General features: G+C 57.7%; 2 protein-coding genes across 3 annotated transcripts in view; one reads left to right on the top strand and one right to left on the bottom strand.

Moving 5' to 3' along the window:
* Positions 1–235: 235 nt before the first annotated feature.
* Positions 236–15598, bottom strand: CRAT (carnitine O-acetyltransferase). 2 transcript variants are annotated; one of them, XM_044778594.2, is made up of 15 exons: positions 15331–15574; positions 12990–13127; positions 12033–12296; positions 9789–9907; positions 8515–8568; positions 7803–7968; positions 7245–7419; positions 6574–6752; positions 5941–6041; positions 5426–5545; positions 5155–5277; positions 4921–5056; positions 4493–4555; positions 3613–3750; positions 236–2983 (listed from the first exon to the last, which is right to left on the bottom strand). In XM_044778594.2, exons 2-15 carry the CDS (start codon positions 13014–13016, stop codon positions 2768–2770), a joined length of 1881 nt encoding a protein of 626 aa, XP_044634529.1. In that variant the 5' UTR covers positions 13017–13127; positions 15331–15574; the 3' UTR covers positions 236–2767. The 2 variants fall into 2 exon arrangements, with proteins under 2 accessions (XP_044634529.1, XP_044634528.1); XM_044778593.2 differs by lacking the exon at positions 12990–13127 and having other exon boundaries at positions 15331–15598.
* Positions 15599–15972: 374 nt separating this feature from the next.
* PTPA (protein phosphatase 2 phosphatase activator) overlaps positions 15973–24666 on the top strand; it is a 31124-nt gene continuing 22430 nt past the window's right edge. The window contains exons 1-3 of the mRNA XM_044778592.2: positions 15973–16285; positions 20881–20978; positions 24130–24216. Coding sequence (XP_044634527.2) covers positions 16255–16285; positions 20881–20978; positions 24130–24216 — 216 coding nt within the window. The 5' untranslated portion in view covers positions 15973–16254. The remainder of the gene's footprint in view (positions 16286–20880; positions 20979–24129; positions 24217–24666) is intronic.

The following is a 24666-nucleotide window of genomic DNA, read 5'->3' as shown; positions in this document are numbered from 1 at the left end:
CAGGCCACTCTGGGTCCAGGTGCCACCAGTCCCAGCCTGCGGGCAGCCAAGCCTCGCCACAGGCTTCTGTCATCCCCACCCAGTCAGGCCCCTTCCATCCATTCCTCAGCGTCTTCCTGAAAGCCTCCCATGTCTTGGGATAAAGCCCAAGTCTTTCCGCGGCCCCGGCCGCGAAGAGCCAGCGAAGAGCCAAAGTCAAGTTCATGCCAGCCTGCATAGAGACACTTCTAGAGGATCTAGGTAAAGGCCATGTAATCTTTAATTCATTAATTTTATTACATTCTCAAATTTCAAATGATGTATTGCACAAAATATATTAATTTAGAACCGTTCTTTTTCACTCCTTTTGCAAAAAAAAATTAAATCAGTTCTTCATGTGTGTCATTGGCATCACGGTTTGGTTGCCCAAGGGACCACCTCTGGGTCAGCTGACCGATTATCGTGGGTCCACTGGCTAAACAGTTTGAGATACAGCAGCACCTCTGGGTTCCATGTGTGACGCTGTCACTGGAAAGTTTATCCAAAGCCACAAGTGCCACTGGCACAACATTCAGGCAGCTGGGTTTTAAAAATCAATGGTGTAGGAGTGTGTGACCCCAACGCTTCCCTCCCGGTGCTGAGACCTTAGAGCCCGTGCTTGCCCCGCATCCCACCGTTGCAAAGTCTCAGGTCACACGTCACACCCTCAAGGAATAATTACTAACTCTTTATTGTTTCCTTGCCTTTTTCTCCCTTACCTGTTCCACTAGGGGACCTCCAAGCGTCCCATCGACACTGCCTGGGGTTGTTTAGGTCTGAGCGTGTCTTCCCCCAACAGTACTGGGCAGCTCTAAAGAACTGAGCAAGCCTCCGTATCACGAGATGTGTAACAACTCAAATGCAAGAGGATGCTCTCACTTCTGAAAGATTATTTTTTTGGGAAAAAACTCTGCCTTATACTCAGACCCATAGGGTTCTTAGAACCTGAATTCCGGGAGTCCTGGTGTCTGGCCGTGTGGCGGCCTGGCCTGGGTCCCTCTCCCCTCCCCAGCACTGCTCACACAGCACTCCAACTCCTGCCGTGGGCCCTGCTTCCCGGGACTCCCAGGCGCTGCAGAGGGAGCAGCGTACCTGCACTGTACAGACAAGACCCAGGCTGGGGGACGCCAAGGGCAGCCTAAGCGGGGCAAGGCGCGCCTGCTGTCGTGGGGGAATTCTCTGCCAGGTCCCCATGCTCGTGACCCCTGAACAGGCACTCACATCCCCCTTCCCCTGGCTTTACCCCACCCTGCTGGCCTTGCTGGGGTCCCGAGGAGCCACCAGGCCTAGGACAACACCCCCCAACCCCCATGGTCTGGGGTCCACTTCTTGTTCCCTGGGACTCTGGGTAAGTGGTATGCCTTCTTGGAGCCTCAGTTTCCTCATCTGAAAAATGGAGAAAACTCGTGACCATTGCAGGTCAGCCAGGCCACGAAGCACCTGGCTCACAGGCTCGGTGACCTTCCCGCCCTATCGCCCTGGCCTCTGCTCTTGGGTTTCACATGTGCCTTCCTCAGGGCCAGAGTGTCCCTCAGAGGGAGACTCTTCTCTCTACAAACAGCCCAGCTGACTTTGGGGGGACACCCTGCCTCTGCCAGGTGCATGGGGCTGGGGGCAGGTAGAGGGTTCTGATCAGGTGGCCCCAGGCAGTGGCTAGCGCTGGGGGTGTGTGCCTGCTCAGCCACCACTCCTGCTGGGCTCAGCTGGGGGTGGCAGGATGAGGCCTTGGGCCCTGGGTATCCATCACACACTTCAGCCCTCCAGACCCGAGGCTACAGGGCCCCACAGCCCCCTGGGAGAGCTGTCCCCACCCACAGCCCATGGGACTGGAGAGGCCCAAGTCATGGGTAGGAGGGAGCTGTCTGTGAACACAGCCCTGAGTCTGGGGCCATTCTGGCCCAGAGCCCTGAGGTCGGAGCTGACCCTTGGCTCCCTGACCCAGGCCTGAAGTCCCTTCCTCTTGGCTCCTCTGGGAGCCCTTGGGCCACTGGCTGCTTGGACACCAGCTCCCAGACGCAGAGAAAGCCGGTAGAAGGCGTCCGCCCCCACCCTGCCCCCCTCCTTGGCTGAAACACCTCTTCACCAAAAACTTCCCCCTTTATTAATCACCTCACATTTCTACGATACAACCAGGAACGTGGGTCAGGAACCGAGCTGAGTGAAAGCAAGCGAGCGGGAGCTCTTGAGCCACATTATTCAAAAGAGCACGGCAGCCACACTGGAGATGGCAGCGCGATGCAGGGTGGGGCTGAGGCGAGGCCTTGGGCGAGCCCTTCACCAGTATACCTCACATCCCGGCATCTTAGCCTTGGCGGGGCCTGGAGCCCCCAGCTCCAGGTAATCCTGCCTCTAGGTCCTCGGGAGCTTGGGGATTGGCGTATAGACCCCAGCTGTGCAGATGGTAGGGACTGGCCAGAGCTGAGCTGGAGAAAAAAGGTCCTCCCAGTCTCCCAGCCTGAGGGACGCTCAGCGGGTTCCTTCCCCGGGGGAGGCCTCGGTGGCCTCGCTGGGCTCCTGGCCTACGTCCTGCTCAGCCTCTGAACTCAGCCCAGAACTTGGCCCTGCAGGTACTGGGGATGACCCACCACAGGCACTTGGCTCTGGCCTGCAGGCCCTGCTGGGGGTGCTGTCCCTGGTTCAGTCAGACCTGCAGGGCCCGGGGGAGAAAGAGCAAAGGAGGGGAGCCCTGGTGGGTGGCCCACCCCAAGGTGGCTTGGCTGTGGCAGTGGCAGGCCTGAGCAGGGGAGGCTCAGAGCTTGGCCCGGGGGTGGCTCTGCAGCAGAGCACGCATGTCCAGGAGTGCGTTCTCCAGGTAGTGCGCCAGGCGGACAGCGTTGGTCTCGGCACAGCTGTTGTAGGCCGACACGGAGAAGTTGATGTGGGCCTCCATGGGGTTATAGCAGACACCATAGCCGTCTGGGACCACGGGCCCAAAGAACATGACACAGTCTGTCTTGGCAGGGACCTGGGGACAGCACAGGACCAAGGCTCTCATGTTTACCCCGCCGGCTACCCCCAGCCCCACGGTAGCTCTGCTCCAACTGTGCTCTGCCTCAGGTGCCCCGTTCTCTTCTCCAGCAACCTGGTTACTCGCGCTCATCCTTTAGGGGCAGTTCTGGTGTCATCCCTCTGCGGAGCCTTCCTTGACCTTCCTGCAGGGGGCTTCAACTGCTCCCTCCCTGGGACTCCCTGGACCCCCCAGCACTTCCTGGGGGGGGGGGTCACTAGTCCCTGGGGCAGGGCCAGTGGTCTGTCCCTGATGTGTCCCGTGCCCAGTACAGGCTGGCACAGATCACACATTCCTTCATGTCTGACCAGTGAATGAATGAAGCTGATTCTCCTGTTGCGGGGGGGGGGGGTCCCAGCGAAGCCCCTGACCCTAGCTCTTCTGCCAGAACTCAGCTTCTTCTCAGCGGGCCTGTCGTGGCCTGGGTGGGCCACATCACTAAGGTCTGACCACGTTCTGGACCGGGGCTCCATTCAGTGCAGCCTGTGTCCAGCTCTAGCTCCAGTGGGTTCTTCTCCATCCCCCCAGGGCAGTGGCAGAGGCCCAGAGGGCAGGGACCCCTAGATGGCTCTGGGGCAATGGCCCACCTGGCTGGTGGAGAGGTTGAAGTGCATGGCAATGGCGTAGGAGGTGTCCATGAAGATGTCTGGCATGCTCACCAGGTCCTCAATGGCCTGTAGCTTCAGGCCCAGCAGGTGCCGGTCGAAGGCCTCCCCGCGGATGGCCTGCAGGAGGGGGAGCTGTCAGGAGCAGGGGCCGCGGGCCCACAGGGTGCTGCTGCCCTCCTCAGAACCCGTGGCAGCAACACCTCTTTCATCCACTGGCCCCTTGGACTCATGAGACCAGAGCATCCAGGCAGGAGAGCCCTCACTTCACAGATGGGGAAACTGAGGCCCAGGGAGGCAGGACACTGCAAGATTTAAGAGCATAGGCCTGGAGCTGGGTGGCCTGGCCCCATCCCGGCTGTGGGATCTTGGCAGGTCACTTATATCTTGGAGCCTCAGTGTTTTCATCTGTACGATGGGGACTGTCACTGAACTCCCCTCATGGGATGTCTGCATGTAAGATGGGCAGAGCCTGGCAAACACAGGTGCTCGGAGCCAGAGCAGATGGGAGCCCAGCCCTGCATCCCCTTGACTGCAGCACAAGCTGTCAAAGGGCAGGAACCCCACTGTCTGCCAGACTGTGCACACCCTCAGCTTCCCGGCTCCAGGGGTACTGGGGAGAGAGCATGACACAAGAGCCAGAGGCCACGCCAGGACAGGGCAGCCACTGGGCTCGGCCTCTGTTTCTCCAACTTAAAAATGGGGATATTCAGCCTCACTCCGGGTGCACCAAAGCTCAGGGGAGGGATGGCTGATGCTGAGAGGGTGAGCAGCCATTTGCTGCAGGAATGGACAGACAGATGGACAGACAGGTGGGAAATGTCACAGGTCAAGCAAGTAGGGACAAGAGGGGCTTACTCACCCGATCAGTGTAGGCTCGGTGGGCCTGCACTGCCTTCCGCAGCAGCTCCACCTTCTGCTGCCCCTGGGGGGTGAGGGTAGGAGGGAGTTGCTGTCCCTGCCCTGTCCCTGCTGCCCACCTCAGCAGCCCACTCCCCACCTGGACCTAGATGCTGAGCTCCTTGAGAGCAGGAACCGGAACTGCCATCTCTCTAGTCAGTCCCCAGCCAAGGCCTGAATAGGGCAGATGCTCATTGCCGATGAGCAAATGAACGAATAATTCCTTTTTCTCTTTGGCTGCCAGAAAGCTCAGGACTAAACTCATGGCTCCTTTTTCTGTTAGATTCCCACTGCCCACCATAGTAGGTACTCAATGCACGTGTCAACAGAATGAACAGGAAGGGAGAGAGCTCAAGCCCAGCGCCCCCATCCTCACCCCAGACCTCTCACCGCCACATTGGAATCATCCATGGCTTTGACGAAGGTCAGCGAGTCTGTGGAGGCTGAGCGGATGGTGTCGGTACGGCCCAGGTGAAACATGCGCAGGGAGGCGCTTTCGTACGTGGCACAGGCCTGCCCATAGATCCTGGGTGGGAGACGGCACTAAGCACACCCCTGGCAGGTCGCCCCCACCTCTGCCCCAGGTCTCAGCCCTCCCTCACGGGCAGGCAGGGCAGGGCGCACCTGTAGTAGGCCAGCTGCAGTGCCATCTGGATGAAGGCATCCGGGCTCAGCTTCTCCGACTTGGGGAAGTCCTTCCCAAAGTGATGGAACATCATCACAGTGAGGTCCAAGTCCTGGATCATGCTGGGGAGGGAGAGGGCAGGTGAGGAGCAGGCACCTGGTGGCCCTGCCAACCCCAGGGAGGGCCCAAGAGTGGTCTCAGAATGAGCCAGGTATAACGATAGCCCCGACGGGAGGCTGTCAGGCCTGCGGCCCAGCGCCCAGCACCTACATGCTGAGGTTCTGCTTGGCCTTCTCGATGTCGCTCTTGATCTCAGGGGTGATGTTGAAGCGCAGCTTTTTGGGCATGGGCAGGGGCACCATGGGAGACCGCACGAGCTCAGGCTTCTTCCTGCAGGAGACACAGGGCCTCAGGCTCGTGCTGGTGCTTGGGTCCCTAGCCCACCCCTGCGATTGGGGTGGGGAGGATGCGTCCCTGAAGCTGGAGGGGGCCAGCCCCAGGAGACTCCTGGGTTTGCTTTTCTGAAAACTGTTTCACTCCAGCTTTCAAGTGGCCAAACGGAGGAGGCCAGGAGAGGGGAAGAGACTTGTCCAAGGTCACGGAGCTGGGAAGTGGCAAAGCCAGAATTCCAACCCAGGTCTGACTGACTCTAAAACCCAGGCCCTCTTCTGGCTCCCTTGGAAGAAACAGATTCCCAGGCGTAAGGGAGGAGCCAGTCTGTTGCCTATGTGTCACCTGTCACTGGAGCTGGGGACCTGGGTGGAGAGTGGCAGAACTACACTCACGTGAATTCAATGACGTGGTCCACAAGGGCAACGATGGGGGGCCCCTCTGCTGCTGCGTGCTCATAAACGAGCCCACAGGAGCCGTCCTCGGCCACGATGAACTGCGGAGGGAAACGGGGCATTAGCCAGGCCCCCGGAACCGCTCTCTGGCTGGGTCCAGTGGGAAGAGCCTCTCTAAAGCCACCTAAGGGGTTGTGCTGACATTACTGTTATGAACAACAGCTAACACTCAGCGGGGGCCCATCCCAGGCCATGCCACGCACGTCCCGTGCTGACATACCTCACTGAGTCCCTGCAGCTACCCTTCCGGGAGTCCTACCACCACCCCATTTCACAGATGCAGAGACGGAAAGTCATGGCTGAGATCGCACTGCTCTGCCTGGCCCACATCGCAGGCTCTCTCTGACGTGCTGCAGGGGTGAGTTGGGGGTGACAGCAGTTTCTGGGCCAGGCCCAGTAATGACATGCTGATGGTCTGGTAATTACAGCCGCGTTCACCTGCTGGCTTCCCACCAGCTTTACAAGCTGGGAGGCCGGGATGCTCAGGTGGAGGGGCAGGAAGTCCCGAGGCTGCAGTGGGCTGAATTTGGGTGTGTGTCTGGGGTGGGAGTCATGGCCCAGCCTGGTCCTCACCTGCAGCGTCTTGTCGAACCAGCGGTTGCCACTGTTGATCTTGCTGCCCCCGCCGTGGAGCATCTGGCCGGCCACGCGGCTGCGGTACACGTCCTCTGAGACCCGAGGCACGGGCGCGTCCAGGCACACGGTGAAGATGCTTTTCTGGATGGAGCGCACCGAGTCTCGGTTCACCTTGTCTGTGGAGGCATGGTGGGGAAGACGCAAGACGGGGAGAGTGTCAGGCCTGGGGAGGCCTCGGAGGCCTCCAGAACATTCACTGAGTGCTAAGAGCTGGCTTCAGAGCTGGATACTCACTAGGGCCCTGCAGCACCCCGTGAGGCAGGGCCCAACACCTGACCCACTTTAGAAGCGAGGAAACAGAAGCCCAGGGTCAGTGCGGCAGTCTGACTCTGGGGATGACGCCCGTGACCAACAGAGGATTTGGGGGGAATGTGGAGGTAAAGGTGGGCTCCTCAGTCTGAGGACTGGACTCTCATTGCAACTTGCTACTTAATAGAGGGAAACTAAATTAACCCAACTGAGCCCAGGATCCTCATCTGAGAGATGGAGCCGACAACACCCAACCTGAGTTGAGAGGACTCAGTGAGAAATGTGGCCGCCCAGGGCCTAGTGTGGGCAGAGGCTGGGATGTGGGCCTCCCTCCCTTCCCCATGCCCTCCCGGGGGCACCTTTGATGAGGGTGTTGTACGCCTTGGCCCAGGAGTTGCGGTGGTTGGAGGTGAGGATGCCCACGGGCTCTTTGTTGGTCTGCAGTGACGAGTTCCAGATCTTCTCCAGCTGCGTGAAGATCTGATCGGAAGTCAGGGGCGTCCCATCGCTGTGGTACACATCCAGCTCAAAAAACTGTCAGGGTACAGGCAGGTGGAGAGAAGGGGGCTGGTGGGGTCTCAGACTGGCAGCAGTCACCTCCCACCCCAGCCGCCTCCTGGCCTTGGCAGCCCAGAGGTCACAGCCAGCACCATCCCAGGCCCCGAGGAGGGGATGGGGTTGGGCCAAAGGTGAGACGGGGAGGACGTCCCTGCATTGCTCTCCCCAGGCTGTGGGGTAGGCCCACAGCCCCTCCTGCCCTCCGTCAGGCCAGGGCCTCGCCGGGCCCCAGTGGAGACGCCCAGGGCATGCCTATCCTGGGGAGTCCAGGGGCAGGTGAACTGGGGAAGCTGACTTTTGGCCTGGCGGCCTCCTCCCTGGTAGCGGCGTGGGCATGAGGCCTCAGGGGGCCCACCCACTTGGTAGTTGTGCACCACGGTGATGTGCATGGGCGGCTTCTTGGTCTTGCTGAAGTTGATGACCGAGTCCTGCTTGGGGCCCGGCACGCGGCAGGAGGACAGGATCTGATAGTACTGGTTCATGCACAGCGGCTTTCCCCCCAGGTACTCCACGGGCAGGGTCTCGCTGTGGGGGCAGGGGCATGGTCAGCGGGGAGGAGGGCAGGACCAACAGGGAGCTGCTGGGCCAGGCCGCGGGGGCTCACATAGCAGTGTCGCGCCCCTCACGTCCCTACTCCCACTCAGCATGAGCAGGGGGTCTGTCAGGGCTGGGCTGGGGTCAGGAGGCCTGCATTCCACCCTGGACAGGCCTTGCTTGTGAGTCACCCCGGATACTCCCTTCCCTTCTCTGCACTTCAGTTTGACACAGAAGACATGAAGAAGCGAGTCAACTCCCGAGGTCCTCTTTGGCTGGGATGCCAATTCCAGGGTCTCTCGGGATGTCACCAGGAAGAGGTCCCAGAAGCTGGAGCAGAGTACCTAGGCATCCCAATGCCCATGCTCTGTCTCCCTAACCCCAAAAGAGGCCAGGCCAACAGGAAGAGAAAGGCACCGGGCTCTGGGTCTGCCCAGCACACGGGCTGACGTCCTGGGCCAGGGCTTGGGGCTGGGCTGTCACTGGGTGAATAATTAGGTGGGTGGGGCAGGGGCAGGGCAGGGCAGGGCTGCTCACTTGTCAACCATGGCCTTGAAATCCAACACACCCTCGATCAATTTGGCAGCGAACCTGGGGAAACCAATCAGAAGCTGTGTGAACGTTCCAACCAAAGGAGGTCCCTGGGTCAGACGCCCGCTGGGTGAAGGGAGAGGCCGAGGCAGGAGAGGAGACGAACTGCTCCACTCCTCAGGCGCTGCTGCAGGATGCTGGGCCAAGTCCAGGCGCAGGACCTGTGTTCAAGTCCCAGCTCACCCTTCTGAACCTGCTTTCTTCTAATTTCTAGTGGGAGGACTGTCAGGAGGGCTCAGGGAGATGCTGGTGGCCAAGCACCTAACAGGATTTAGGTGCTAATAAATGGCAGCATGATTATGGCTGGATTACGGGTCAGTACTGGCTGAGTCCACCCCAAAGGGCCTGAGGCTCTGGTCCATATAGCCTAGAGTCTGGAAGGAGGTCACCCAGCTCTGAAGCATCAGTTATGGAGGGACCTGGGACCTCGGGGCAGGGGGAGTGGGAATGGGAGGGCAGTGGCTTGTGGTGTCCCCTTAGCTATGTCCCTTCCTGTTTCTGGGCCTCTGTGTCCCCCAGGCCACCTCCCTCAAGCTGGCCTTCCTCCCTGGACTGTCTGGGCCACACCAACCATGCCTAATGCCTGGGGCTGCCCCTGACCCCCAACATGGGGAACATGGGCTAGAGTTCCTGGCCCTGAACCCCTGGCCCTTCCCGGGGAGCCCTGGTCCCTTTAAGAGAAGCAGGTGGTGGCTGTGAGTGGCTAGCCCTTGGGCAGGAGATCCCTGTCACTGGTATTTTTATCCTAGGTAGGACTGGAACAGAGGCCAGGGCAAGTGACATGGCCGAATGTGGAAAAAGGGACTGTGTACAAAGGTCACCCTGGAGCCAGCTGAGAAGAGAGGGAAGGAGGGGTGAAGGGCCAGAATTGGGGAGAGGGGTAGCTTCAGGCATAGGGGGAGGGGAGGGACCTGGTCCCCAGTTTGGTGGTTAACAGTTATGAAGCTTTGGAGCCGGGAAAACCTTGCTGCCTGTCCCGGATTGGCTAATTCTGAGAAGTGATTTTGGGCAGGTCCCTTCACTGCTCTGAACCTCAGTTTCCCCATCTGTAAAATAGGGATGATGTTCCCTACTTCATAAGGCTGTTTGTGGGGATGAAAGACAATGAACAGGGCTGGGGCCCCTCCAGTCTCCTGGGGGAAGTGGCCCTCAGGGCCCTGAAAATGCCTGGAGCCCTGCTCCTGCTGCCCCCTGGCCCTGCCCCAGCCTCGGCCACTCACCGGAGCTGTCCCTGCAGATCCACAAAGTCCTGCTTGGGCAGCATTACACCAGGGCTGGAGTAGATGACCAGGGGCTGGCGGTACTGGAGGTAGGCTGTCTTAAGCCACCACTCGGACAGCTGGGCAAAGAACCAGAGCCTGTGAGGAGGGGTGGGCAGGGACCTGGTGCCCCATAGCCACCAGGCCCAGGGGACCAGGCTGGGCCCCCTCTGGCCTCTCTATGGAGCACAGATTCTCAAAGTGAATGCTCAGATCTAGAACCCCCACCCGCCTAAACCCACCAGCAGCATTCCATCATCTTCCCCTCAGCCTGAGCCAACCAGCATTAGCAAGAGAAGCAGTGAGGGAAAAGGGCTGTCAGGGAACCGGGTGGGGAGGGCGAGCGGGCAGGAGGAAAGAGGCAGCAATGTGAATCCTTTTGCTTTATCTTACAAATCTTTAGTCAATGATTTTACTACTTTTAGAAATAAAAATGCATGTCTGATAGACAGAAAGGAAAAAAGAAAGATACATAAAAAGGAAGTCTGCAGAAGGCGTCTCCATGGAGACAGGAGCCCAGGGCTCAGTGCGGCCCTTGGGACCCTGGTCCTCTGTGGCCTCAGTGTCGTGGGCGGCAGAGTGGGGAGTGGACACCCGCCTGGACCTCAAGGTCAGGGAGATCTGGAGGAAGCTCACTGTGAGCATAAATCATCACACTAGTGACAAGATGTGGGTGACCCACTCTGCATCTCCACCCAGCGGTCTGGCCTTTGCCAGAGGTGAGGCTGTTTCCACCAGGTGAGCAGTGTCTCTCTGGGGACCAGCCATGGACATGCTGTGACAGGCTCCCGTCTTGGGGCTGTGTAACTCACCCTTGGGCCTTATGTGCTGACTGCAACATCCCCTCGCTGTGCCCCAGAGCACAGGGCCAGTACAGGCCTCTCTGGCAGGTCCCTCAATCCCTGGAGACCGGGCTCCCACTGTGTTTCCTCATCCCATCTCAAACAGCAGTGGGACGTGCCTCTTCACCACAGATTCCCCTTGGGGACCTGATGGCCTGTGGCACCAGGCCACTAGTCATGAGCCTTTGGCAAGAGGCAAGGGAGGGCAACATGCCCAGGTTGCACAGCAGATCACTGGGCAACTGCTGTCTGCTGACTTGTGGCCAGAGGACATGGTCCCTGATCAGCCAGATCTCCTCTATAGCTTGGGACCTCCCTGAGAGCTGCTGTGTGGCTCTGGGCTTTCAATCTACCTCTCTGGGCCTCTGTTTCCTCATCTATAGATCAGAGAGGGGCAGCTAGGAGCTTCTTCCCCTTGGGGACAGCTGGGCTGCCCTTTAGCCAGGGGCCCCCCTCCACCAGGGATCTCAGAGCTTCTGGCCACAGTTCAGGAAATGGGGGGAACCCTGCAGATGTGGGCATTCTCCCAGAGAGAATCTGCTGGGCAGTGGCAGAGCCCCTTAAGGGGCCCTGTGAGTGTGGAAGGTGGGACCTCACCCCTTTAGCCAGAAGCTTCTGTTTGAAGAGGAGTTCTGGGCTAAACAAAGTTGGAAAACTGCCGGACCCCAGACTCTCTAAGCACCTTCTGGGGCCAGCTGCCTGATTCTGGAGACTGAGGCCCGGACCTGCCGAGGCTCAGAACGCACGGCCCACCCTCCTCTGTGCAGCCCCCACTCCCCTCATAGCGCCTCCCACTTTATTGTTCCAGAACTGGCTCGGTTCCCTCCCGCACCTGCTCTTTCCCGGCCATCCCCATCTCTCCCTCCCCCAGTGCAGTTAAGTCAGGCCAGAACTGCTCCCCCCACCCCCGGCCCCCAGCAGCAAGGGCCACTGGTGCTGCTTCTAACACACGTCCTGGCCCGAACGCCTTTCTACCCTGTCCGCGCCAGCCTCTCCCTCGGGCGATGGCACCAGCCTGCCCACCTGCCTCCCACCCCACTTTCGCTTCCCTCCCGGCAGCCAGGGTGGTCTTTTTCACTCTATGTTGAGGCATAAGACGCATACAGAAAAGTGCATGGAGCATCAGTGTAGACACATTTCCACAAGCTGAACGCACTGGCGGACAGATTGAGACACAGAACCAGGGCGATCTGTCACAAACACCGCAAATGCCCTGCTTGAAGCCAGCCTGTGGCCCCCTCTGAGCTCAAGCCCAAGTGACTTCTCCGGGCACCCCTGCCCTTGCTCTCCACTCCAGCCTCTGTCCCCAAGCAGGCCGGGCTGTTGGCACCTTTGTCCACGGTGTTCCCTTGTTCTCACTCACCCAGTTCTCCGTCTTCCTGGCCCTGCGCTCCAGCCCTTTCTGCAGGCGCTCCCCCACGCCCCCCGAGGTCTGAAACTCTTCCACCAGCTGCTTGGTTTGGGCCCACTCCTCCTCGCTCACGATGGGCTGCAGCGCCTTGAGGTAATGGTCCAGGGACTGCCGCAGCGGGGGCACGGGCAGCCGGGGCAGGGAGTCCTGGTGCGCCTTGAAGCGGCCGGAAACCCGCGTCAAGGAGGAGGGCTTGAGGAAGCCCAAGGGCTTCACCTGCAGATGGAACATCTTGATCATTCTCTCTCGGCTCTGGGAGGCCCTGGCAATCCCAAAGCTGCAGTCCTGGCACTTATGTGTCCATCCCTGGGGGCAGGGCCAGCCTCTTGGGTGGTGCCCGCCCTGGCTTCCCAGCCCAGAAGCGGTAGTTGTCCCCGCCTCTCAGGGGCTTGGAGATGCAGGTGGGGAGGGGGCGGGGGAGTGTGGCCACTGATCTTGGCAGGGCTCAGTGGAACTAAGGCAGGACGAATGGCACCTGTTGTGGATGGCACAGGTGAGGGATCTCTCACCTGTCTGGATGCACAGGGCCCTGCCTTTCTCATCCTGGGATGACGAGCCAGCCAGCAGTGAGGTGACTGCTCCCTCCCAGAGGTCCCCACTTCCTTTTCTCCCACCCTTGCCAGGTTATGAAATAAGAAGGAAGAAGAGAAAATCAGAGGGAGCCAGATGATGACAGCACGCTTCGGCGAGGGTGGAGGCCTTGGCCTTTCTCCTGTCTGTGGGGTAGGGGTAGGGGTGCCACGGGGACAGCGCTGCAGCAAGAGAGAGCTGAGCGGCCTGGCAAGGAGGGTGAGAAGTGGCAGAGCGAGAGAATCCAGGAGACTCTGGAGGCGGGCAGAAAGAGAGGTGGGAGGGTCTGAGGCTGCTGGCAGCAGTGGAGAGGCAAGTAGCAGAGGCTCCGTTCCATACCTTCTCTTTCTGCTGCCCGTCCTCCATGGCAGGACTGAGGTTCTGAGCCCTGTCTGTCTGCCTCGGCTGGATCACTAAGACTAACTGTGCTACCAAGTGGGCGAGCAGAACCTAGCAAGAGACAGCCACTTGCCCCGGCTGGAAAGAGAAAAGAGTCAAGATTCAGGGGGGAGGCAGAGACGGCAGTGGAGACTGACTCTGGTGGCTGTGGTGGCATCCAGGGTTGTGGCAGCAGCAGGAGCAGTTGCTCCACCCGCCCCAGCTTCTAGAAGCGGAGGAATCAGGAACAGGTGAGAGGGCTGGCTATAGGCACTGGAATAGGAGAAAACCTGGGAAACTTTCTCCTTTCTTCTCTGGATGGGCCCAGTGCCAGGGAGACAAGCCAAGAGGTATTAAAAAGTCCACCTGTTGGAATCTACAAGGTCTGTTTGATGAGGGAAAACTTGGCTGGAGAGCAGAAACTGCCTGGCTGCTGAGGTTAAACCACAACCCTGAAATCAGTCCTGAAAATTGGGGTTGGTGCAGGGGAGCAGACACGGGGAAGGGCGTAAGCGCACAGTGGCTGCAAAGAGCCCTGCCCACGCCCCGTTTCCCTCTAGGACTCCTGGGGGTCCTTCCAGGCTACCCTTCCACCAAAGCCTGGTTCTCTCGAACTTTGGCTTATTCAGCTGGGCACCAAGAGTAGAGGACTTGGGGGATTAAAAATAAACCAAAGAGGGGCCGCCCCGTGGCCGAGTGGTTAAGTTCGCGCGCTCCACTTCCGCGGCCCAGGGTTTTCACCGGTTCAGATCCTGGGTGTGGACATGGCACTGACCATCAGGCCATGCTGAGGCGGCCTTCCACATGCCACAGCTAGAAGGACCCACAACTATAAATACACAACTATGTACTGGGGGGCTTTGGGGAGAAGAAGAAGAAAAAAATAACAAAATAAACCAAAGGATGCTGGCTTTGGGATTGGGCTAGATTTGAGTCACCAGATCCAGGGGATTCTGGCTAAGTCTCTCCTTGCCTCAGTTTCCCTGGCAGTAAAGTGATCAGGCCAGCCCTGGTTAGGTGGTTAAGATTTGGTGCTCTCAAGCTGGGGATCGTTTCCCGGTCAGGGAACTCCACCCTCCATCTGTCGGTTGTGACACTGTGGTGGCTGCATGTTGCTGTGATGGTGAAGGCTCTGCCACCGGTATTTCAAATACCAGCAGGGTCACCCACGGTGGATAGGTTTCAGCAGAGCTTCCAGACTAAGACAAACTACGAAGAAGGACCTGGCCACCCACTTCTGAAAAATTGGCCATGAAAACCCTGTCAATAGCAATGGAGCATTGCCTCATAAAGCCCAGAAGGTGAGAGGATGGTGCAGAAAGATGGGCCAGTGTCCCATTCTGCTGTACACAGGAGGTGAAACTGGCTTGACAGTATTAACAACAGAACAAGTGATCAGGCCACCCGGCAGGTCCTGGACAATGGCCTAGATGCTGTCTGTGGGATGGGGGACACAACCCAGGTGGCAGTGGCAAGGGCGAGGTGGAGCCTTAGGGTCCTGGAAGACCTGCAACAGGCTCTCCACTACTGGCCCCAGATGGGTACTCTCAGCCCTCTGGGACCGGAATATTCTTCTTGGCCCAGAGGGAGATACAAGCGGAGATATGCTTGGAGTAGAGAGAGCAGGAATCCAAATCAGGAGAGCAGCACTGCTTGCTCCAGGCTGCCCTCGGAGGAGGACTGGAGGCTGGATGTGGCCAGGTTCGGGGAGAGACTGGTAGAGAGGGAGGGCATGGAGCTGCCACCTGCTGCCTCCCGCCAGTGCTGAAGATGTCTGAGCAGCCCAGCCCGATACCTCCACGTGAGTTTCTCTGGCCACACACAGTTCCCCAGGAGCCATCTGACAAGCCAAAGGAGGCTGACCAGCTGGATGGGGTTGGAGAAGTGGCTCTAGCCTTGGCAGAAACGGCCCAGGCTGAGCGTACGAAGGGTGTGTGTCAGAGAACAACCGTGAGAGAGGCACTCCCCGTCTCTCTGCTCCTTGGCTCGGGGTCTAAAGGTGAGATGCTGCCTGAGACCAAGGTGCCCACTGTCTTTTCCGGGTCGTTGGAATTTAGCGCCATCGGCCGTGGGTTCGATCCGGCCTCTGACCTTGAGCCTCAGCCTCTTGCCCGGCCAAATGGGGGAAGCCCACCTGTCGACTCCACCCCAGCGGCTGCAGGCTGGGCTGCGCGGCAGCTGCCCGGCCGCGTCGCCTCGACGGCCCGTTTCCCCCACTCGGGCGCAGGTGCACGGCTGGCCCGGCCCGCGACCCGCCCGCCCCGTCCAGGGCCCGCCAGGCCGGGCTCCCGGCCGCACTCACCACGGTCCTGGCTGCGAAGGCCAACATCCCTGCGGCCCGCCCGCGGACACACGGTCCGCTCCGCCCCTCGCACGGGACAAAGTCCGCGCCGCCGCCGCCGTCGGTGGGTCCCCGCTAGAGCTTCCGGGCCAAGATCGCCCAGTCACCGCCGCCGCCCAGGAGAGGCGGCCCCGCGCCCACCCTCGGGGCCCGGAGGGCGGCGGACTGGCAGTCCCGGGGCAGAGGACGCTCGGGGCGGGGCCTCCCGCTGGCAGCGAACCCCGCGGCTGACCGCGGGCGCGGGGCGGGGGCGGGGCCGGGGGCGGGGCCCGGCGCAGAGAACAGTTGGGGGACGCGCGAGGCGGTGGGGCCCGGGGCGAGGGGCGAGGGGCGGGCGGAGTGATGTCCAGCTCGCTCTCTCCCACCTCCCAGCGCCGTCCAAGCCGTTGGAGGCAGTGGTGTGCGCCCCTCTCATTCCGTTACTCTCACAGTGATAGGAAAGCACAACCAGATTGACAGGGCAATGTCCTCTGCTCTTCCTCGAGATAGGGTCAGAGCCACGCACAAAGATGGCAGGCGCGGACGGCCCCGCAAAAGCATGGCCGCCGCACTCGGGGGGCGGGGGGGGGGGCGGCCCCCCCCCCGAGCCGGCCGTCAGCGCGCATGCGCCGGGGCGCCCCGCACCAACATGGCCGCCGCCGCCCCGTGAGCGAGGCCGCGCGCGCGCCGGCCGTTGCCGGGCATGCTCCCTGAGTGCCCCGCACCAACATGGCGGGCGTCTCCGCGGGGTGACTCTAATTTTCGGTTTTCGGTTATAGCCGGCCGGTGCTCATCGCGCTTCACAAAGCTGTGAGCGCGTCGTGGGGCCGGAGAAAGGAAGGGTGGGTTCCAGGGCGAAAGGTGAGCGGGGACTGCAGGCATCCGGGCGGCTCCGGCGGGAGAAAGATGGCAGAGGGCGAGCGGCAGGCGCCGCCAGGTAGGGCGGGCTGCGGGCCGGGGGCGCGGGGGCGGCGCCAGGCGTGGGGCGGGGAAGGGGTGTGGTGTGGGGGCTCGGCAGGGGAGGGTCGGGAGACGCGGGAGCTGGAGGGGCGAGAGCCGCGGGCCCCGAGGCGGGACAGGGCTTGAGGGGCGCTCACGGGGGAGCAAGACCCGGGGCCGCGAAGGGCTGGTGGGTGGACTTGGGAGCCCGGGCTGCCCGGGGCCGGGTGGGCAGCGCCGAGGCCAGAAGGGGGGCCTTGTCCACCTCTGGGCTGCTCGGGCCTAAGTCAGCTCTTGACCTGGTGGGGAGGCTGCCGGGATGGGGCCGCCGCCTTTATGACACCGTTTACCCCCGGGGTACGGGGTGATGCTCCGTGGGCCTGGGCCTCCTCGACCCCCTTTCCAGCCTCCCGCACGTCCTGCCACCCCTCATCCGCCTCCCCTCTCTCCCTCTTGGAGGCCGGGCTCTGGAGTTTGCGGGGCTGAGAATTTATGGAGAGAAACTGCCCCTGCTCGTCTAAACCAGTAGTTTAAAAAGGCTGGTTGTGCAAGGAGATACGAGAGCCTCTGGCATCACCATCTGTAGCTTTCATTTACATTGTGGCCTCTTTTTTTAAAGATTGGCACCTGAGCTAACAGCTGTTGCCAATCTCCTTTTTCTTTTCTTTTTCCTTTTTTTTAAAGATTTGATTTTTCCTTTTTCTCCCCAAAGCACCTGCAGTACACAGTTGTATATTTTTAGTCGTGGGTCCTTCTGGTTGTGGCATGTGGGACGCCACCTCAGCGTGGCCTGATGAGCGGTGCCATTTCCGCACCCAGGATCCGAACCAGTGAAACCCTGGGCCGCTGAAGCGCAGCGCGGGAACTTAACCACTGGGCCACCGGGCCTGCCCCTGTGGCCTCTTTTTAATTCATTTCAAATGACTGGTGGAGGTGCTAGGGAAGGGGTCTCATAGAGATCCTTAACCTGGAGAAGGGACAAGCTATTTGCCCACCCCCTACCTTGAGCTAAAAAGGACTGATCACAGATCAGTTTTAAAATTTTGTCAGAGGGGGCCGGCCCAGTCTGTTAGGTCTGTTAGGTCTGTTATGGTCTGTTACTGCGTTCGGAACCACACGTTTATTTTATGTGGTTCAAAAACTTTTGTGCGTGTCCCCTTAGAAATCCTGGTAATGACATCAGGAGATACAAGGCAAGGTGAATTATCAGGGAGGTGACTGTCTCTGACAATGGGTGGTGGCGGGAGAGAATCTGCACTGAGAGACGAAGGCTCAGGCGGGCTGTCTATGGCTGGGAAGATTCAGGTTCCCTGGAGGGGGTCTGTCTGTGAAGTTTGAAACAGGATGTTTTGGAACAAATGGAAAGAGCTACTTAACTGCGTGGTGGTGAAAATCTTCGGTTTTGGAGTCACACAGACCTGGCTTTGCCTGGCAAGTCGCAGCCTCTGTGAGTCTGTTTTCTTCTGTCTTAAAATAGGGCGACTATACCTTCTTCAGAGTTGTAGTGTGTGTTCCATAGCTGATGTGGCTGAAACGTGGGCGTGGTGGGCAGTCAGTAAAGGCGGATTTACTGTTACCCTTCTCAGAGGTGGTCCAGGGTGAACATGTAGACCAGATCCCAAATGGTAGATGATAACACATTATCCTCTCTGGGGTTTTTAAGGAACATCTCTAAGACTCTGCAGGTTTCCATCTTATACTGAGATGTCGTAGGGGGATCCAGCTGTCCTGCGGCACCTTTGTCAGAGACCGAGTCTGAGGCTGAAGAGACTGTGGGTCTGACTTCATTTATCACAGTTGCGAGTTTGAAGGCTTGTTTTTCTTTTTTGATTTGGGATTATATGTTCTGGGGACCTGTGTGTGTTTCATCAGTGATTTGTTACATTGCTTCCTACAAGGTAGCCTCTCCCCTGGGACCATGTTGGGTATGGCCTGGAGGTCTTCCTCTTTGTGAAACATCCCCTTGCAGGTTCTCAGAGAAAGAGCGAGTTCCCGAAAGGGCATTCCCAAAGATCATTTGCAAGTTGATTAGTTGAAATGTGGAACATGCTTTCCCATAAAAACAATGCGGTTAGGTTCCCAGCCTAATAAAGTTTTTTATTTAGCATCTTACTTAGAGTAGCAGTTTACTAATAGCAGCGTCCTCAATTTTGGGTTCTGGGAACAGGACTTGCAGAACAGGTGGGAGGAGGAAGAGAATTTCTGGTCTCTTTCTGGGGCCCTGGTTTGAGTTTTGAATTAGGCAGAGGTTTGCATGGCTCTTATCTCAGATTCTCTGTCTGTCTCCTGAGGTCTCCTGGCACTTTTCCTTTCCTCAGGGCCTCTCCAGGCAGGCTCTATTCCCCCAAATGTCATGTGTTCCAGAATCTTCTTAGGTCCTTGTCCCCTTTTCTCCATGCACCTGATGTCAGTTCGGTTTTAGGAAGACGGTGGGGATGAGACAAATTTATACTATGTTGTGAGTGACTGGTAGTCCTTTGCTCTTCCGGGAGATTTTCGTTTTTAGAGGAAGATGCTTATTACTCTAACAAATCTCCAATAGTAGATTCAGTCCGCAAATCCCAACCCCAAACCCGAGAGTCAGGTGCATTTTGGGATTCAGAGTTTTTCAGATTTCAGAAAGCAGTGCCCCGTAATCAAACAAAAATATTCTGCAGCAAAACATAAGTTTCCTACGTGGGATACACAAAGCCTGTAAATGTTCTCATGTCACTTTAGGTTTAAGTTTAGTACCAAATGGTTTTGTGCCAAACTTATTAAAAAAAAACCTTTGGGTTTTTAAAACCTTTCGGATTTTGGAATTCTGGATAGGAGACTGAGGGCTGCGTCTCCCAGTGTCGCGGCGTGAAGGGATCCTGCAGTGTGGGGAAGATATTTTTGGCTAGGGAGGCCATTCGGAGTAAGCAATCAGCTTTGGTGCCAAGTGTGTGTCTAGGACGGCTCATTAAACTGCCCCGTGTTTTCCTTTCCCTCAACTTCTGAATATATAGAAACTCCACTTAAAATAGGTTTTTTTGTGGGGGCTGGCCTGGTGGCATAGTGGTTGGGTTCACATTCAGATCCCAGGTGTGGACCTATGTAACACTCATCAAGCCATGCTGTGGCAGAGTCCCACATACAAAATAGAGGAAGATTGGCAACAGATGTTAGCTCAGGGCTAATCTTCCTCAAGCAAAAAGAGGAAGATTGGCAACAGATGTTCAAGGCCAATCTTCCTCAGCAAAAAGAAGAAGAAGAAGAAGAAGAAGAAGAAGAAGAAGGTTTTTTCTGATTATAAAAGTACTATATGCTAGTTTTGAATAGTAATATGTAGGTTAGAAAACAGAAGTCCTTTATAAATTTCACCTCCTTGAGACAAGTATTATTAACTTTGGTGGTTAATGCTTTAGGTTTTCCCAAGGCATATGCTAATAAGTATACGTGTTGTTTATATTAGTATGTAGAGTTGGGGTTTTGTTTTTTTAGTTTTTTTTGGTGAGGAAGATTGACCCTGAGCTAACCTCTGTGGGCAATCTTCCTCTTTTTTTTTTTTCTCTCCAAAGTCCCAGTAAAGAGTTGTATATCCTAGCTGTAGGTCATTCTAGTTCTACGTGGAATGCTGCCGCAGCCTGGCTTAATGAGCGGAGTGTAGGTCCCTGCCCAGGATCTGAACCGGCGAACCCTGGGGCACCAAAGCAGAGTACATGAACTTAACCACGGGGCCACGAGGCCAGCCCCTGTAGAGTTGTTTTTACAAAAGCGAGATTATATTACATTTGATATAGTACAATTTTCTTTCCTCACTTATGAAGATCTAGGCTGTTTTTCCTATGTCAGTAATTTAGATTTTATTCTTTTTAAAAGCTAGGAAGATTTCCATTATGTGGGCATATCATTATTTGCCCATCGCCTGATCGACTAACGTTTGGGTTGTTTCTGATGTTTTCGATGCAGTTAGCACCTTTTTACACGTGTGTCTCTTTCTGCGAGTACATCTGAAGGGTTGATTCCTGGAGGTGGAACTGGCGGCTCAGTGGGTGAATGCAGGCGGGGCTGAGTTGCCCCCTTAGCAGCTTCTGCCACCTGAGACTCCCCCCAACAGTGCAGGAGAATTCCTGCTCCCCCTTCTGCAGCCACTGCCCGATGTTCTTGATCTGCCAACCTGGTTTGGAAAAGTGATCTCATCTAATTTACATTTCTTTGCTTATTTGGAAGGTTGGTAATTTTTTCAAATGTTTATTGGCCATTTGTTGTTGTTCTTTTTCTTCTTTGAATTGCCTGTTTCTGTCTAAAAGATCAACTTGGTTCTATTTTTCTAACCGTTCTGCCGGTTGGGCAGCAGGAGGTGAGGGCATGGCAGAGCCCCCAAATGGATCAGCTGTTGAGGGGTTGCCACTACTGCCTGGCCCCTGTCGGGCAGGGAGAGGCAGGAGGCCGGTGGGTTTGGCTTAACAAGTCACTACTCTGTCCTGGGAGCTTGATCTCGTTTATGCTGGCCTTGCGTGTTGGAGTCTTGGTTTAAAAGTGTGTGTGTGTGCGTGTGTGTGTGTGCGTGTGTGCGTGCTGGGGGGAGGATTCTATTGATCTGTTTGCCTTTGCATTTTCTTTATCAAGATTCTTCGGAGGATGCCCCTGCAGCCACTCAGAACTTCATCATTCCAAAGAAGGAGATCCACACGGTTCCTGACATGGGCAAGTGGAAGCGTTCTCAGGTGCCGGAGGGGTCTGCCCTGTGGGCTCGCAACTGGGATGAGAAGCTTAGGCTTTTCAAAGCCTGTGGTTTTCTGGGCATGACTGGGGCTGCGAGCTCCTGCCCCTTCTTGCTCTTGGGTGCAGAGCTGTTAGAAGCTGGGGAGAGAGGTGACGGGGAGCTGGCTGTCCCTCCTCCTCAGGGCAGAACTCAGAGACGCGTTAGTGGGGAACTCTCTGGGGCCGGGGCCGGAGTAACCCCGGAGGGTTCTGCTCCTGGCTCTCATAAGCTGCCGCTCCTTGAGTGTTGTACTGATTGAACGCCAGTGTCCTCAGTCACAGGGTGGGTCCCTTTGATTCTTGGTTGCAAGTACTAGCAAGTCTGGGAGCCAGCGTATCAAAGGGAGAGGGTATCATATGGAAGCCTCGCCAGGGAGGGGGCTGAGCCTAGAGATGCCAGGGAACTGGGACTGAGGGCACTGGGGGCGGACCAGCCTTCTGTGCTGCTCGGTCCACGTGGTGGGCAGAAGATAACAGCCTGTAGCTCCCAGGCTTCTGGAAAGACTGGGACTAAGAAAAAGAAAGCCACTTTCTAATTCCCAGGGAAGGCCTTGGGTCCCGCTCCAGCCAGGTGCCTCCGCCTGGTCTGGTCAGCTGGGGTGGGGACTGTCACTTGTCAGAAGGGCAGGCTCAGGGTCCCGGCAAGCTTGGTGGGCTCTCTTTCAGGAGTCTGCTGTGCTTGCCTCGAGCCCAAACCCTACAGCTGCCAGGCCTTGTCCTTGTTGGGCCTGGGGGCCGTGGAGCCTGTCTGGCTTCTCTTTCAGAGATGGTTATCCTGTCTTTTCTGAGTTGTATTCCTCGCCGAGGCTTCACCAGGGTAAACACTTTAGCCCCTTTTCTTGCTCAAAGCACATCATTTGAATACTTCGTCGTCCTGTTGCTGTAGCTCAGGGTTTCCCAACCTCAGCACTGCTGACATCTGGGGCGGAGGATTCTGTGTTGGCCTGTGCGCTGCGTGATGTTTAGGAACCTCCTGGCCTCTACCCGCTAGATGTCAGTAGCACGCCTGCCCCCGGTTAGCACAACCTAGAATGTCTCCAAACGTTGTCAGCAGTCCCCTGGAGGCGGAGAACACTGCTCTGCCCTGAGCTTGCAGGTTTGTCTGAATGCAGACGTGGCTTCAGCCCCTTGCTTTCCCCCGGATGTCCTCCGGAGAGGACTTGGTGTTTGGGCTGTGCCAGCACTTCAGCTCAGTTCATGCTCCCAGAACCGTGGGAGGCGGCCTCTCTACTCAGCTCCATTTTGAAGGTGAGAAAACTTGGGCCAGAAGGCCAAGAAATTTAGCAAGGTGGCAAGGCTACGAGTGGTTGAGCAAGTGAGTGTGACATGGCAAAGGTTCACGCCCCGGTGGCCTGGCTCTGGAGCCCCGTCGGGGGAGCCGCTGTTCCCGAGGCTGCAGGTCAGCAGAGGAGCACCTGTCAGCCTCACCTGGCCCGGGCCTGTTTTTGTGAAGAAAGTGTTGCTGGAGTGCAGCCACACTGCTTCATTGATATGTTGTCCATGGCCTTTCAGGCCGCAAGGGCAGAGGTGAGGACCTGTGTGCCAGACTGTGTGGCCTGTGGAGCCTCACATATTTACAGAGTTGGCCAGCCCTCTCCAGGGGCCAGCGCGCTTTAGGGAGTGTCAGCCACGTTTTCTTCTGGCCTGTGTGTTCACTCGCTGGGAAGCTCATCGTTCAAGTGGATGGACCTGTTGCAGCCATGCAGGTGACTCTGTGCGGTGGTCAAGAACAAGGGCCGGGGGTCAGAGAGGTCAGAGCTTCAAGCCCAGGGTTTCCATTTTCTCTTCTTGTGACTTACGCAAGGTGCTTAACTTGACCAAGCCTCAGTTCCTGCTGCCATAACATCGTCTGGGGGCTTAAATGACTGAAAGGCCGCAAAGCACGCGGCTCAGGGCCAGGCCTCCAGGGAGCCCTACTGAGCAGCACACGTGACCGTCGTTCTCTCGTGGTGACGAAATGGTGTCAGTGGAGACTTCGCCACAGTCAGGTTCCTAGGAACGTCCTGAGCTTTAGTCACCAAGAGCCCCAGACCTGTGTGGGAGCCAGCGCTGTGGAGGGTGACGCAGCCCCTGCTGCTCCCTCTCCTTGCGCCCCAGTGTACTTTGCAGGAATGATGGTGAGCCTGGCTGCAGTCAGGACGAGGGCTCAGACTGCCCTGGGCTAGGAGAGTGGCTGTGGGTGCCCCCCGGCGGCCAGGTGACGCCCCCTTCCCCTGCGGCCACTCCATGGGCTGCAGGAGGACCATGAGAGAAGGATGCTCCCTTCTAGACACTGGGGGTTGGTGCTCAGGGCTCATCTCAGGGCTGGCTGTGGATGCCCCTGGCACCCGTAAGGCTTGGATAAGGAGGAAGGAAAAAGCGAGAGATGAAAGGGATGAAGAAGAAACAAGATGGAAGGGAAGTCACGTGCGCCCAGACCCGCCTCTCCAGGGGCCTGCACCTCCGTGCTTTCTTCACCCTGTGCTGTGTGTGACCTACAGCCCTGCAGCGGGGAGAGTGCCCTGTTGGAAGCTGGTGGGTGTGTTGGGAGACCTGGTCATGCACAGAAGACAATTTCTCCTGGGAGTATGGCAGCTGCACTGCAAGCAGGCAGTCTGGCCCGTCTGATGGGGGAAACATCCGGGAGATGCCCGGGGAGGGACCCTTGGTAGTATTCCTTGGACTCCGGGTGGGCTGGTAGTAATGGCCGAAGACTTGGCCACTCTGCTTTGGAGTTTGGCTGGCTGGGTCCTGCTCCAGTCTGATGAGATCTTGGTCTTAGGAGACCTTGGGCAAGTCTCTTCTCCTGCAGTCTTGGTTTCATCTGTAAAATGGGGCCAGTGATAGTGGCTGCCTTGTGGGGTGGTTGTGTCAAGTGCTGGCAGCATCAGTGAGCACAGAGGAAACTCTGGCTGGAGGTCCCGGTGTCGTTGTGGTCCCCGGCCTGCCAGCAGTGTGGGAGGGAGGGTGGGGGCGGGCTGTTCGGCATTATCTTTCTACGGCCCCTGCTGCTGGCTTGGGAGCCAGGGGTAGCTTGGAGCCCTTTGATAACCGGGGGGCGCTGGGGGCTGGCCAGGGCATAGAGTCCGGCTCTGACACCACTCTCCGCATCCCCACACCCACTCTATTTGGTAGGCGTACGCTGACTACATCGGATTCATCCTCACCCTCAACGAAGGCGTGAAGGGGAAGAAGCTGACCTTCGAGTACACAGTCTCTGAGGTAGGCCGGTGTGGGCGGGCACCTCCTGGGCAGGGTCTTTCCAAACATAGCTCCAGGGTCACGTGTGCTCGTGCCCACAACGGGGCCAATGCAAAAAATGAGATTGCCCAAACACATGTGCAGTTGACATTTTGGTGTCTCTATTGCTAATCCTGTCTTATCTGCAAATAGGTGGGTAGTTATAAAATTGGAATCAAAGTAAATATACTGTTTTATAGCCTGCATTTTTGCTCACTGATGTCTTTATATGACTTTTTAAATTAAAAAAGATCACAAAGAAGTAAATGTGCTAACTGAAGAGATGACTGACAGCGACGTGCATGACACTAGCCTCCCGTACAGCCCTCCTCCCTAACTCCCAGGGGCAGTCCCGTTCGTGGTGTGCGGAGTGCCACCAGACCTGCCCCCCAGTGCCTTTCCTGCTGTGTACATGGCTGCCTCATTGAGCCA

The sequence above is a fragment of the Equus asinus genome, chromosome 10, assembly GCF_041296235.1.
Source record: "Equus asinus isolate D_3611 breed Donkey chromosome 10, EquAss-T2T_v2, whole genome shotgun sequence".
NCBI lineage: Eukaryota > Metazoa > Chordata > Mammalia > Perissodactyla > Equidae > Equus > Equus asinus.
Note: the sequence above shows the minus strand (reverse complement) of the source record. Positions and strands in the feature narration are given on the sequence as shown.

Excerpts from the sequence above, each read along its gene's own strand:
- CRAT (XM_044778593.2), bottom strand. The coding sequence starts at position 15,357 with ATGTTGGCCTTCGCAGCCAGGACCGTG. Across the intron at positions 3,751-4,492 it reads ACCGAGCCTACACTGATCGG|GCCATCCGCGGGGAGGCCTT; the intron begins GTGAGTAAGCCC and ends CCCCTCCTGCAG. Across the intron at positions 2,984-3,612 it reads TCAACCTCTCCACCAGCCAG|GTCCCTGCCAAGACAGACTG; the intron begins GTGGGCCATTGC and ends TGCTGTCCCCAG.